This window comes from Parasteatoda tepidariorum, chromosome 6 (genome assembly GCF_982258835.1).
Source record: "Parasteatoda tepidariorum strain Cologne lab strain chromosome 6, Ptep-v5.0, whole genome shotgun sequence".
Lineage (NCBI taxonomy): Eukaryota > Metazoa > Arthropoda > Arachnida > Araneae > Theridiidae > Parasteatoda > Parasteatoda tepidariorum.
Window position 1 is genome coordinate 93,481,966 of NC_141760.1, and position 15,470 is coordinate 93,497,435.

The 15,470-nt window shown below is 29.7% G+C and overlaps 1 protein-coding gene across 5 annotated transcripts in view; it reads right to left on the minus strand.

Moving 5' to 3' along the window:
• Nucleotides 1-6,848: 6,848 nt before the first annotated feature.
• LOC107453449 (uncharacterized) overlaps nt 6,849-15,470 on the minus strand; it is a 109,319-nt gene continuing 100,697 nt past the window's right edge. The window contains exons 1-4 of one of the 5 annotated variants that reach the window (XM_071178390.2): nt 13,386-13,507; nt 12,743-12,792; nt 11,829-12,124; nt 7,300-8,328 (exon numbers count right to left, since the gene is read on the minus strand). In XM_071178390.2, coding sequence (XP_071034491.1) covers nt 7,509-8,328; nt 11,829-12,010 — 1,002 coding nt within the window. In that variant the 5' untranslated portion in view covers nt 12,011-12,124; nt 12,743-12,792; nt 13,386-13,507 and the 3' untranslated portion in view covers nt 7,300-7,508. Of the gene's footprint in view, nt 8,329-11,828; nt 12,125-12,742; nt 12,793-13,385; nt 13,521-15,470 lie in introns of those variants that run through there. The other 4 variants (XM_087166187.1, XM_087166189.1, XM_043046835.3 and 1 more) reach the window with 4 other exon arrangements.

Here is a 15,470-nt window from a genome sequence, read left to right on the forward strand (position 1 = left end):
TCCTATTGCATCTTTATCTATGTGATTCTGTAGAGTCAACATGAGGATAAAATTTGAAAAATTTTTTGAACTTGGGCTGTTAATTTTAATGCTATATATAAGTTGTGTTATCATATGAAAAATGCAATTTGTATAATATGAATTTCATTTCAATATTATTATCAAAATTGCTTAAACTGATTTCTGAAATCACTACGGCTAAGTAATTCTGCTCCTATTTAAAAATCTCATTATCTGTTGTTATAAAATATCCATGACGATTTTCTAAGACTGTTTATTCCTTCTTTAAAAGTTTACTATTATAATATTTTTATTTCTTTAATTTAGTTTAAGTTGCCAGATTTCACTTTAACATTTTTTTGTGGTTTCTCAGTTAAACTGCTTTTTATTTTTAAGAAATGGCAATGGATGCAAAACAAACATGGATTATCATCTGCAATTTCTTTTAATATGCTAATGAATAGATATGTAGTTTTCTTGCATGCTATCTTTTTCGCATTAAGATGTTTGTAATTTTGTAGAATTTGTTAGAATTTTGTACCAACTTTTACGAAACAGCATTTACTGATCAAACCAATTGAAGCTATGCATTCATTGTAGATGAATTAAATATTATATGTATTTAAACAATTTGGCAATTTTTTACCTTGGAAAAACAATTTAAAGCATTCATCAATTATCTCTGAAAGTTATGAAAGGAGTTTTATGCAGTTTTCTGTATTTTAGGGGGGGAAATGATGCATGGATTTGCTTTTTCTTTACACAAAATTTTAAAATTAATAAAAAATAATGATAAAATCAAATCCTTTCATGAAGTTTTTATCTTTATTGAATATAAAAAAAATGCATTAAATTTGATTCACAATTTTCTGAAAAAATTGCTGCAAGAATTTTTATTTTTCACTTCGATGAGAAATTCCAGATGAACCATGTAAAATTCATTTAATATGAATTGGCTATTTAATCCCGGTGATAAAATAATTAAAAAAATTTTTTTAATATCATAATACTATGTTGAAAAGTGTTCATATTGGGTATAATAGTATTTAATGTATGTTTTAGTATGTATGCCTTTCAATCTTACCTCATCCATTTCAATATTGATAAAAACTTGTACACGTGTGCCGCGAGTTGGTAAACTAATTTTTGCAAAATTTTAGCCGTAGAAACTAAATGCTAGATGTAAAGGGGACATAATTGAAACTCGTATCTATGCAAATTAGCATCAGAAAAATTGGAACCTAGTTTTTTGAAATGTTAGGATATTAACCTCAGATTTCTTATTAATAGTTAAGGGGTTTTAATACCTTAAACAAGAGTTCCATGATCCCAAAGTAGTCGTTTTTCCTTTAATCTGCCAGACTTAATTTTAAACTTCATTTGATAAATTTATACTTAGAGTATGTGAAGTCATTAACGGTCAACAATATAGCATTAAATTGCTACATTGAATTCAATTTATATCGATATTTTATAAATAAAAACTGCATTGTAGTGGTATAATGTACAAATGAACGGTTCTGTATTAAATTGTTACACTTACTGTAAAAGTTAGTTTTATTTTAAAGAAATAATTTTGGAATCATTATAATTAGAATTATGAAAAATTCTATGATTGAAGCTTCATGTATTATATTACTTAAATGAATAAATTTTTATCCCTTCTTAATAAGCATTGAAGCGAGTAATAGTCTGATATGTTTTCCCATTATATTTTACAGTACTTTTTTACTAGATTTTTCTATTTTATGAAAACATGTTCAAAAGCACTGCATGCTCTTATAAGTTTTTAGTTAGTTATAATTTGATCTAAGAAAAAGTTATATACAATATTTTTATGACAAATTTTAATTTCAATTTCATTGGTTATTAAAAACAAACCAACAACATATCAAATATAAGACCTAACTTTTTACTTGGCATAAAGTCTTTAGTTAAACTCTACTTCAGGTAAATTTTTACCCATAGCTTATTTCTGAGTTTTACTTAGGCCTTCTTTTACCAACATAGCTTTGAATTTCTTAAATTTTTCAGAACTTGGACAAATCACAGCTTTATAAAAATATTAAAATACTAGGTTCTGATAACTGGTCCAACTAATGTGGTATTAGTATCTATGCAGAAAAAATAATAATTTTCATTAGTGAGATTTCTAGTACCTCGTTAGTCATTTACTGAGGTCATTCATATTAGATATTTATTAGAACACGCATAGAAAATGCACATTAGATTAAAAATGCACTAATTAATATTTTAATGAGGGGAAAAAATTAAAAACTGACCAACCATTGTTGGTAAGGGAGAACGGATAGTAATATAACTGATAGAAAAAGAGTGAATAAAATGATTCAAAATCAGTTTATGTTTCTAATGGGATGAAATGTGTTCGCCTTTTCTTATAATTACAGAAAACCTTGTATACTAAAGCAAAAAAAAAAAAAAACACAGTGAATGGACATACTATAGTTTCAGTTCTATGATCAAGAACCATCCACAGTGTTGTAGACATAATGTTATTATAAAAGAACATGTTAGACACTGAGGAAAGTTCTTGTTTATACAGCTGAAACATAGTATGTTCATTTATGTACTTTCATTTGTGCTTTATTTTGTTTGTTTGTTATTAATTTATTATTATTTGCTTTAGTCTGCATAATACAAAGTATACCCTATCCTTTATTGGACACCTTGTATAGTTTAGCCTCTTTCAAAATGATTCTTGCAATAAGAAATAAGGAATGTAAAATCTATGAGGTCTTTTACGATCAATATAATAAAAAGTTTTTTTAAACCAAATTTCATTACCTTACTCTGACACTACTTTGGTAATAATTAATTAAATATTAACTAGTTCATTATATCTTAACTCCGACATAATGCACAATAAGTTCATATCAGGGACCATGGGGCTGTGTACAAAGACTGTGAGAGGGAAAAATTAAATTGCCATACCTATACTTGCCTGAGCCTTTATGGATATTACAAATGTTCTTTTTTCTATCCAGCATTCTTAGCAAACTGTTAAAACTTTATTCTGTCTTGTTAGAATTACTGTTTCTCAATGATGCTGTTTATTGTGAATTTACTTGTTCAAGTTGATTTGTGAAAAAATCGTACTGTGAATGAAAAAAAAAGTTGAGCTTTTATGCGTGAAACCAGATATTTTAGAGAAAAAAAACTTTGAAGAAAACCTTTTGAGAAAGCATTTTCAGAGACTTGTACCCTTTTCATGAATTGTCTAACTTATTACATAGAAGTGTATTGTTTATATTTGTAAATAAAGCTAAACATTCGTATTGTACTTATTTATCACTTCACTCTTTTCTAGTTATTTATTGTACAGTGGGTTTTGATGTTATCTTGAGGGGATCTTTACGTTAGAGGATATTTGAGTTTCATGCTTTTTCGTGTTTGGTAAAACATAATAGCTTAAATTGAAAAAAATTCGTTTCTTTTTCAGTGAATGGCTCAGTTTAAGATGCGGTTTCTAAATTTAAAATTTTGCTTCTCAATGAATGGTTGTTTGTCTTAAAAGCTAATTTTGAAAAGAAAATTAATAAATAAAATAAATCCTTCTATACTTAATTTTGTAAATCTTAATGTTGAGCAAATATGTAGCATAAACTTATTTTTTGTTGTAAACGATCGTATAAATTGTCCAATTTCAGAATCGGTTACTAAATTTAAAATTTTGCTTCTGAATGACATATGATGTAGCATTTCACATTATCAGTTGATGTAGTTGTTTAAAATTGTAATAGCTAATTTTGAGAAATTTTTTTCCCCTCTACTTAATCTTTTAAAGCACGTGAGCAAATATGTAGGGAATTTTTCTCCATGGGAATTATGACAACATCACTGAAACCGAGGTAATATATAAAAATATTTTTCTATTATGAAATCTGAGCATTAATTATAATCGGTTTATAAATTTCGTGTAATAAACACAAAAAGAAAACTTTGGTAAAATCATGAAAGTTGTTTGCATCATAACATAGCCACGTCCAATTTTTACAAGCTACTGATTCCTCATTTAAATTCAGATTAACGTAAGCAGTAATTTAAAATAATAGGCAAAAAACAAATTTTTTTTGTTTGCTTATTGCTTCAAATACCATTAAATTTTAGAAATTTATATTCTTAGCGATAAAAAGACAAACCATTGTATTGCTTTCAAAAAAATAATAAATAATATAAAATTTTGCAAACGATAAATTGCCGTTTTTTAAAAAAAAAAAAAAACTTTTAATGGTCCGGGATATTGAATTCATTAACCAAGTATAGTTCTGATATTAATTATACAATTATAATTTAATTATTGTATGCATGACAGCATTTAAAATAATAACTTGATTTTTTTCCCTATATACGCAGCAGTGGACCTAGTAAGTAAAAATGACATGCCGCTTATATGGCAGTGCAATGATCCGTTTAGGGTTAAAACACACCAACACAGTCATAAGTCCTTAAAAGGAATTCTTGAATTTTATAGTTTCTGTAAGGACGTCATTCTCTGTTATTTTGTTAAAAAATATTAGTTTTGTGTAGTGATAGAGAACGTATCATTAAAAAAAAAAAGTTAAGTATCAAATTATTTAAGGCAAACTATTGTTTCGATGTTTTTTTTTCTGTCAATATGCGAAGTTTGACATTGTTTTTTTTTCTTACTAGTAAAAAGAATTTGTCTGGCGACCTATTTTATGGTACAATATTTCGAACGCGACATACATCTGATCTTTAATAACTATTTTGTGGCTTTGAAAAAATTTAGTATATTATCAATGGTGACGAGTATAATAATATTTTTAGTTACAAAAACAAAAAGATATATTTTTGAAATTGAGTTGCAATCGGTAGCCCCTATTTTCACCGAATAAGTGATACCACTATAACTATATTTCACCACTATAAGTGATATTGACTAATTAATTTCGAAATCAAGCGGAAACATGAAGGTTAAGGCCGTTCAAATTATCAAACTTGATATATTTTATAATTCTTTTAAAATGTTACCTCGTTTTTCCGAAAAACCGCATTGTTTCGAGAGTTTGAAATATATTAAGAATTATATTAAATTGTCATTTCTAAATTAAAATTAAATATTATGCATTAGCATTGTGAAACAAAATACAAAGAAAACTAAGCATCTATAATGGAATATTAACTAACAAGTTTTAAGAGGACGACACACCAAGGGAGAAACTTTTCGTCTTTCATCTCCATTATTAATTCAATATTTAAAAAAGTGTTCAGGCAAACCTTAAGTAAGCCATGAAGTTTTAATTGTTAAAAAAAATAACATGCAAACAAATTATTGGAAGAGAACTTGAAGAAGTTTTCTTCTCATAATTATTCATTTAATTATCCATTTTCTCACCATATTTTCATTTTGATATTTTTAAAAATACTTTTTTTCAGTATTTAGAACTTACTCTACGTTTGTCTGAACTCACATTTTCTATACTTTAAATTAGTTACGGAGCTGTTAGAGAATTTGTGACGAAAAGTTTCTCCCGTCGTATGGCGTCCCCTTAATAATGCTTAGCTACTAAAACGACGACTCTGTTTCAATTGTTACTATGAAACACTTTTTTTTATTACCGCTATTAAAATAACAAGATGTATTGTTGAATTTCAAATTGTTTATTCATAATGCAAAATATGTTAAATAAATCACAAGACTTATGGTTAGAAACATAACTAAGTACATACACAAGATATACATTTCATTTTTTAAAAAAGAACAAAATATTAATTGATAGAAAACTCACGAATAGAATGACAATTGATTTATGATTCTCTAACTTTAAATATAATAGGTAATCCCCGATGAAACACTGCACCTAAAATAACATCTAAGCCCCCAAAACTAATTCCATAAATAAGTTCTTTGTTTTTTTTAAAAAAAAATTAACGACTAGTTTCCAGTGTAATTAATTACTTACATCTCGCAGTTTATTTGAAATTTGGCGAGAATAGAGTTCTAACGAATTAAAAAAATACTTTTGATATAATAAATACGTATAATTGTTACGACTGTTTTAAAAACCCATCGCTCCTTGTAATTCATCAATTTATAAATTTTATTTTAAAATTATGCATTTATTATATATTAGCATTTTCTAAATATTTAAAAATAGCTTTAATGAGAAGGATTCTATGAAGAACATTCTCAACATATATTTTTATATACTATAATCTTTAAAAAAAAATTTTTTAAATAAATATGCAAACATGAATTATAATATATAAAATGAACTATGATTTAAATTGCAATGTAGAAGCTTTAGTTAAAATTATATATAGTTTTTTGAGTATTATCATTTCATAGATATTTAATCTTTATAAATATGTATATGATTTAAACTGTAATACAGTAGCTTGTTAAGCCAGTTATAATTTAAATATATTTTTGATGTCTTATCATTCTGTAAATATTTATAAATGGCTTTTGAATTACCATTCTAAAAATGAAAAACATTCTTAATAAATATATTTATATTAATATACAATTCATTTTATAACATTCTGTAATCATTTAGTAATTGTCATTCTAATAAATATGCAAATACAAATTTAATTTAAATATTTACGACAAATTATAACTTAAATTGTTCACAAATTTTTCCAATACTTTTTTCATTGCAACTAAATTTGATTGAGTTTTTTATTATTATTGTAAAAAAACAGTTTATATTTAAAATACAATATTTTAAAAATGGGAAAGAGAAACTATCAACATTAGAAAATGTTTTGACTTTTTAATCAATTCAAATTTAAAAACAAAGTTAATAAAATTAAATAAGCGTTTTACAATGATAAGCATTCATAAGATAAATAGTAAATAATTTTCTTCTTCTTTTATAATTTATTATACTTCCCCATTATTTTTTTTAGAACTGATTTATCACCAAAATAATGATAATAAAAAAATGTATAAAATAAAATAGTTCCTACAATTATAAATTTTAAATAGCTAAAGCCAACAAATCAGCTATTTTTAGTAATTTACTATATCGATCTCCATAACAATTAATTGACTTAAACTGAAGCAAATATGCTCTCCATCATATAGCAAAGTTTAAGCCAATTTCCATTTATTCTAGTTTTGTTAAAGAAAATTAAAACAAATGGAAAGCTTATTTTATATCATTCTATGGGATACAGTTGGCTTTGGTGTACCTTTTAGTTGGTCAGTTTTGTTCTGTACAAGCCTAAGAGTGTGATAACTAAGCTGTACATTTAATAACTTACCTATACACATTACAACATGTGGCACTTTTTTTCTTTATCAACGTATTTATTTTCACAGGAACTTTTTGACTGTGGGTTCCAGTTTCAGACGTGTCTCTATAAACATTCTGTTTCATTTATGTCATTATTTCTATAGTCAAGACTAGCAGTCATCAAACACTGTATGTTGTACAAGAAAAATCAATTTCAGATTTTTAGGGACACACAGCACTCCAAAAAGAAAGTTGATTTTATTGTCTTTTAGTCACAAAATATCAAACGTCTGTAAGTTTGTGTTTCCGCGTAAGATACGCTTCGTAGTATTCTTTGTTATCAAGAGCTACTTTCACTGCTATCCTAAGTAAAAAATTAAAGAACTTGTGAAAAAGTCTAAATTTCAATAATCCTCCAAACGTAAACCGCATTAGCCAATATCCAGTACTTTCGTAAATGCCCATTTTAAAATTGCAAGCTAGACCCATTTGTTCGAACCAAAATCTTGCCATGGCTTCCCAGCTCAGAAAAATGATAAACGAATTCATTGCTTTTATAATTCCTTGACTCATTGTCGTAGATTCCTTTGTAGAGTTCCTCACTGAGGGTTTTAGTTCTGCTTCCATAATTTTCCGACAGATGGCGACGGTGTCGTCGACGCTGCCACTGCACAAATTATAACGGTCTTCAACTCCTAGCATGTACCCGATTCCTCTCCAGAAATGTATTAGGCATTCAAGATCGTACTGGCTACAATGTAAACCGACGTGTTTTGGATGGAGTGCGATCAATCCGATGAAGGCAAATTGAGTGAGAGCCATATCGTACTGGGAAACTGCCATACAACGTCGTCTGCAGGGTCCATTAAGTTTATCTGCCACTCGTTTGTGCATGCCTCTCACCATGGTGATGCTTTGATGAGCAGGATCTTTAGGATCAAATATATCTCCTTCATACCATCTTCGAATATGAACCAATGTACTGAGGTAGCGGCGAAAAAGACACACAATGTTCGATGAGTTTCCCGTTGACATGAGTGGCTCTGTCATGCTTGGCATATGAACTATCAGCATCAAACCGGCCAGATGAGAAAAGAAAATGCTAAAAAATAAGAATATTGAGTCACATAAATTTGCAAGGAAAATCACAAAAATATTACATTTTCTTCAAATATTGTGAGTGTAACGACCTAACTTGTTAAAGCTGAGTGTTTTCTGAACATAAGGCACAAATTTTTAAGTCAAAACGCTTTCAAATTTCACATAAAAATTGTTCTACAACTATTTTTTTTGTTTGTTTATTCTCCCAACGTATAATGGCAACAGCTAATTTTGCTGCTTATCTTATAAATAGAAGATGCTTCATAATAATCGTCCTTAGTGTATATTTTAAGAAACGTAAATAATTATGCACATTAGTAGACGAAAATTAATATTTAAGTTAGATGCAGAGGAAAATCTCTCACGGTTAGCCTGATGGTAAGGATATTTTAACCCAAGTTCCGTCAACCACAGAGGATATATCAGCTCTGTGGTTGGTGCGAGCCAAGACACTAAAGTATTCATATTGGACCTAAACCTAAACTATTTAAATTATTCTAGTTTTCTCCGAATTATTTATTTGTTAACTTTTTTTTTATATTTTGACATGGGAAATGACAACTCCAAGCATCCAGCTATACGTGTATTGCAAAAAAAACCCTTAATTTTTAATTTTTCTGTAAATTCACTTCAAAATACAAGTTTCAATACAATTTTAAAACTATTTTCCCCTTAAAAGCAAATAATTTTTTTCGAATAACCTATTCAAAGCATTCGACCTCAAGCTGAGCGATTCAAAGTTTAGTTTATATTTTACACTCAGCTTGCTTTTATGTAAGTAAATAATTAAACAATAGTTTATTATTTATGTAAGTTGTATTCCAGCTATCTGCGGATACTCGTATCTGCGGTAATATTCGTATTATAATAATCGTGAAAAGAATACGTAAGTAAAGAATATCTTACAAGGCCATTCACTATTTTCATATATATCAAAACAAGTTTTTCATCTCGCATTCTCCCACTTTTTCAATGAAATTATTTGTTATTCAATTTACGACAAAATCCTAATAAGAAGCGAATATTATTTTAAATTTCAAAGAACTACTAGTGTTAAAACAGAGCTGAATATTATGCTATCTGAATATTACTTTTAACTGAAAATGCATTGTTTTTAGATAAAAAAAAATTAGTGTAGCAGTACACCCCATTGATAGAGGAAAATAGTTTATAAAATCACAAAAAAAAAAAAACATACATAAAATTATTAAATTCAATCATCGATATTCAAAGATAGACACAAAATATTTTATAAAATATAATTCAAGATCAGTTTCATTATTTATTAATAATGAAAAAAATTAATAGTTATTTGAAATAGAACAATAAACATTTATTGTCAGTTTCAAAAGATTCTCGAATTTTTTTTCTACTCTACATTAAGCTAATTAACAACTTACAATTAATACACTTTGAAGCAAGCTTAAATAATTGCAAATTTTCAATATATAATTACAATTCACTATAGACCTGCCTTTACCTGAAAAACGAAAATTAACAATAATACCGAAACAAATGGGAAAATTCGTGTTTACATATCTTATAATTCTGTCTCCATTTAATGAACAATAAATTAAACAGTTTGACATCGTTAACGAATAAAAATGAGCAGGAAAAATTAAAATCTCAAAGTTGAATTATTTTAAAAGAGCAATCCTTTTTAAAGAAGGTGAAGGGCCGGGATAGCCTGATCGGTAGGGCGCTGAGCCCATGTCCGAGAGTTCGTGGGTTCCAACCCCGCCAGCTGAAGACTCCCCGTGTAGTCAATGGTGATTGATGCACGCTAAATTCGTCGAGTCTCAAAGTCCTCCATGTTCCCATAACAAATCAATACCTCTGGGGGTATTGGATCGGAGATCGATCGTCCTCTGATCCAGGTCAAAAATTACGATCTGTGGATGAATGAATGGGTCAGCCCTATGAACGGGTGTGACGTGTGTGTGGCTGAAGACGGATTCTTGGCCATAGATGGCGCTACTGAGAAACACGAAACGCACCCTCTGCCTTAAATTTGCTCGGTTTCACCAAGCAGGCTTGCTAGTGTTGCAAGTAGCATTAGAAACAACAACAAAGGTAAATATTTGCTGATCCAGGCCAAAAATTACGATCTGTGGATGAATTAATGTATGTATGAATGGGTCAGCCTTGTGAACGGGTGTGACGTGTGTGTGTGGCTGAAGACGGATTCTTGGCCATAGATGGCGCCACTGAGAAACACGAAACGCACCCTCTGCCTTAAATTTGCTCGGTTTCACCAAGCAGGCCTGCTAGTGTTGCAAGTAGCATTAGAAACAACAACAAAGGTAAATATTTACTGATCCAGGTCAAAAATTACGATCTGTGGATGAGTGAATGTATGTATGAATGGGTTAGCCCTATGAACGGGTGTGACGTGTGTGTGACTGAAGACGGATTCTTGGCCATAGATAGCGCCACTGAGAAACACGAAACGCACCCTCTGCCTTAAATTTGCTCGGATATACCAAGCAGGCTTGCTAGTGTTGTAAGTAGCATTAGAAACAACAACAAAGGTAAATATTTACTAAAATTACTTATCCCCCCTTGTTTTGTTATATGGTTGTCATTGTCGTTTAACTAAACATTCTGCGCCGTTGATTTTTCTCGTAGGTAAAGTTAGCTATATTGGTACATAAAATAAAAAACTGAGCACCTTAATAACAGTTGATCGAATGATGAGATCGACATGTAGCAGGATGCAATCGTAATGGTTCGAGAGGATTAAATTAAATGGGCTAATTTATTTATGCCTACTTTCGGAATACCTTAAGTTATACTTAAGTTAAGCGTACCAAAGCGTACTTTAAATAAACATAAAGTGTTGATAAGTATTGATATATAAAAGATAATAAGTATTGATTATATAAAATACATTGAATAGTATTGATTATATAAAAGAAAGATTATATAAATGAAGAAAAATTTCCATCCATGCTCGAAATTATAGTAAATTCGTTAAGTGAGTTTGCTACTTGTTACTGATTACTTTTCAGATTGTAATTTTTTCTATATTTATTTTCCACCTCTTCAGCAGAACTCAACATCACGCAGTATGAAGAAGAAGGTGAACTCCATAATTTTTTTCATTTAAGACAGTATGCTGATATATTTATATGTAAACGGAACTATCAATTTTACCTTGAAGCCTTTCCTTTTTGATCAGCAAGAGGCTAATCTTATTAAGGGATTAATATTAAACTTGAAGTTATAGGTTTTTTATGGCACCCTCGTTTCATTGTATCCTAGGGTGGCACATACTTTGGGAACCTTTGTTTAAAGCCAATCATCAGTTAGTACGCTGTGTACACTACATACGCTGTGATCAGTTAGTTCGCTGCGTCGGTTTCTTTCTACATTTCAATATGATCTTAAAATTGTATCAGTGTCGCTCTGAAAGTTCTCTAAGCCTTTCAAGCTTTTTAATCGTTCAAAGTTTTTAACTGATAATCATTTAAAAAGAATAGATATAAGCGGCGGCTTTACCTGAAAAAATGATTTTTAAATATTTCCCTAGCTCTTGAGAATCTCTCTTTATCTAGCCAGGGAGGAGGTTGGTCGTTGGCCTGACCACAGTCACCTTTGACCTCGGCCCCTTCTCGAAGCTCGTCCAGTTTGCTGCAGACAACGGCTGGTTGCGGCTCCTCTTGCTTGGCATTCGGTGACATGGTGTAGACAGCCTTCGTATTGGACTCGATCAGTAAACTCGTCTCCAGTGTTACACTTCGATAAGGGAAGGCAGGTGACAAGTTAGTGAAGTTTTCTTTTTCAATCTTCTATGACTAGAACAAAATGTTTTCATCAGAGGAAAAAAATGAACAAATTGCCGAAAATGCTCGTTACATGGACAAATTATGCACTAAATATTTCATGATTCACATAATAAATACCCTGTCAGCAAAATAACTTGGGCCCTCATTGGACCTATATTCACAAATCTTGGACCAATATTCACAAGAAGAATTCAAAGGGCCGTTATTTACCGATATCGGCCCTACATAGAATATTGTCCGATTCACATGTTTTACAGTCACTTTACGACCAATATCGGCCCTATACAGAATCACCCGATATGTTATGTTCATTATTCAATCAATATAGGCCTATATTGGCCCTATATAGGACCAATATTAAAAAACATAGACATCCCAATATTGGTCCCTCAGAGCATGTTCATATAGGTCTCATATTCAGCCAATTTTGAGCCCAATTGTGGCCAAGGCTGTTGCTAAGGTTCATGCATTTATAACTTTTAAAATGTTATGGTCATCGTTCACTGTGCGTTATCTATAGATCTTAACCATTCAATCACCGATTGTACGGATTTTCTTAAAGTTAATTTATAAATTACACTACATAATGTGAAAAACTAAAAGGAAGATTTTGAAATGAAGACTTACTTCAAGTATTGAGGTATTTTCACTTAGCGCTGACGGCAACAAAAACATTCCTGAAATGTTTCAAATGTTCATGATATCATACTTTAAGGGTTGTTCAAATATTACGCAAGCATAAAAAAGGGTTGCTATAAGGCTTTGTTTTCAGGAGGTGGCTATTGGAATTTTATTTCTTACGTAGGATTTCTTAAATCTTAGAACCAAGTAGTATATCTGGATCTAATATGGATTAAATGACTTGCGTAAGCAATACTTACGCAATTTAATGCGTATGCACTGCTTACGTAAGACATGAAAATTCCGTTTAAAAGCTGAAATTCCATTGTAAATTTCAGAAATAATTACATTTGGAAAGATAGCTACAAATTGAAACGAAAAACCTCACCTCAGATATAGGACGGTTTGGAATTTTTTTTTTTGCTAGGAGAGAGGATCTAGAATCACCTTAAAACATGCTTACATAATATTTGAACAGCCCTTAAGACAAATAATTAGTTTTAATATGATAAATTTTTTGACGCTAGTAAACTATAAAAACTTTAAAATTTGCTTTGGTGAACATTTGAAAACATTGCAAATTGCACTAGATTATAATATCGACATTATATAAATGAAAAGGAAGATTTTTTTAAAACTAAAATCTTACTTTCAAGCATTGAAATTCAATAAGAATCATTTCCAAATTTCAACTAAATCTTAGGAACGTCATAGATCAGACTAAAAATTCATTCTACATCTTAGAATCGCCAACGAAATCAACCGTTTCGTGACGATGGCTTCGGTAAGTTTGTTATGAAACTCAAGGTCGGACCTGCGTATTTATTTCTTTTTTTTTCCCGTTAGGCCCATCATTGTTTTAGAGTTGAAATACCTTCTTCTCTGACAGATGTTTCATAGATCGTGTCGATGATGCGTGGACTTAATGGAGAATAGAGTCATCACACATGGCGATAAAACAAAGGAACATAATTTTAAGCAAATTTTCCTTCTTAAGATGACGGAAATTTTTATAGAGTTGCACAAAACCTTTTACTTGAATAGATTGTTGGACAAAATAAGGACGTGTGTTTGACATCTCACAGCTTTCAAATAAATAATTGAGAAACTAAAGTGTTCGTAAAATTGATTTTTGTTTTCAATCAATCATTGACCATCAAAAGAAAACTACATTACGTGGATACAAAAGTCACCGACCAATTTCGTTTTATGATATTTTCAAGGAATGCTGACAAATTTTTTTCAAATTTTAGGTTTTGAGAGGCGATTAAACACAGTTTGAATTACGATTCAGTCTTACAAAGCAATACTTAATACTTTCAAAGCAATACATTAAGGACACCAATAATAAAGAAAAAAAAACTCATAAGGCCATAAGGAATTATAAAAAGTCTCACTGTTACATGATGTTTACTGAATTTAGGCAACCTTAAATGAACTTTCCCTTTTGAACATAAGTTATAAAAATGTGATTTGAGAAAAAAGGAATCATCCCATTTATGGCATTGTTATTAATCAATAAGTTACAAATCAAAGTTTTTTTGGAGCGAAAATCCATTATGTTAAGATATATTCTAAGTCCCCCCCCCCCGCCCAAGATGTTGCTGGTAGAAATCTGTTGTAGGAAATAAAATCATTTTTATTCATCCAGTGACGAACTATTTGAACGCAATGTATATTTCTTCTTCAAAATTAATGACTTTCCTAATAATAATCTATCTTAATCGAAACATTTTTTCTCTTAAAACACGTTTTTATTTATGTTAAAAATTGATGGTGATTTTTTGAACACGCTGTATGCGTATAGTTCTTTTTACATTGTGCAATATGTACATTTGGAAATTTTAAAAAAAAAGAAGAAAAAAAAAAACATTGTACGCTATTGGAAAACGGGAAGAAAAAAAAATCCCCTCTCTCATTAAAATACAGCGTATCTGATTAATCCGTTTGCAAAAAGCAATTCAATTTGCCATTTTCTCCTACATTTTACACATTTGCATGATGAATAGTATTTTTATAAATTATGCAAAGATGCTTGCCTATGACTAGAGTAAAGATGAGGAAGATGCAGAAAGCTGCAATAATAATGATAACAATAACAGTAATAATAACAATAATATTATAAATGTAATAAGACAGTTATAAGATTTAGTCTGATTTTATAAACATAAATGTAATTAAGACTAAACAGGTGGAAAGCTTATTTTATACCATTCTGGTGTTTATAGGTAGTTCAAAGAAATTTCTAGAGCTCGCTAGAAAAGCAAGACAAGTGTCTGATTCAGTAGAATGTGAATCACTTGAATCTTATTACGGCCAAATTTTTACATCAAAATTTGATGGAATGCTTATTGAAACTAAGTTTGATGGAATGTTCAGCTTCTTGACTTACTTTACTTCTCTTTAAACTTTAATAATCGTTTTGATGTTGAATAAGGATATATGATAACTTAGATAAATTCTTTACTCTAATAAGTGCAAAATTATAATTGAAATAAGGAAGAAAATAAAAACTTTTTTTTCCCTTTTACTTTTCTCAGTCCTCCACAACCTGCTTTCTGAATTATTTTAAAAAATTGCAGTATTTTGGTCGCATAATTTCAAAACTAATTTCCGCGTAATTTATGAGGCCCTAAAGAGTAATCATTCACAGTTCACATGGAGTTAAAATAATATATCAGACAGAATAACTTTTGTTCTAGTGATCGGATTTTCGCGTACTAAATTAATCGCG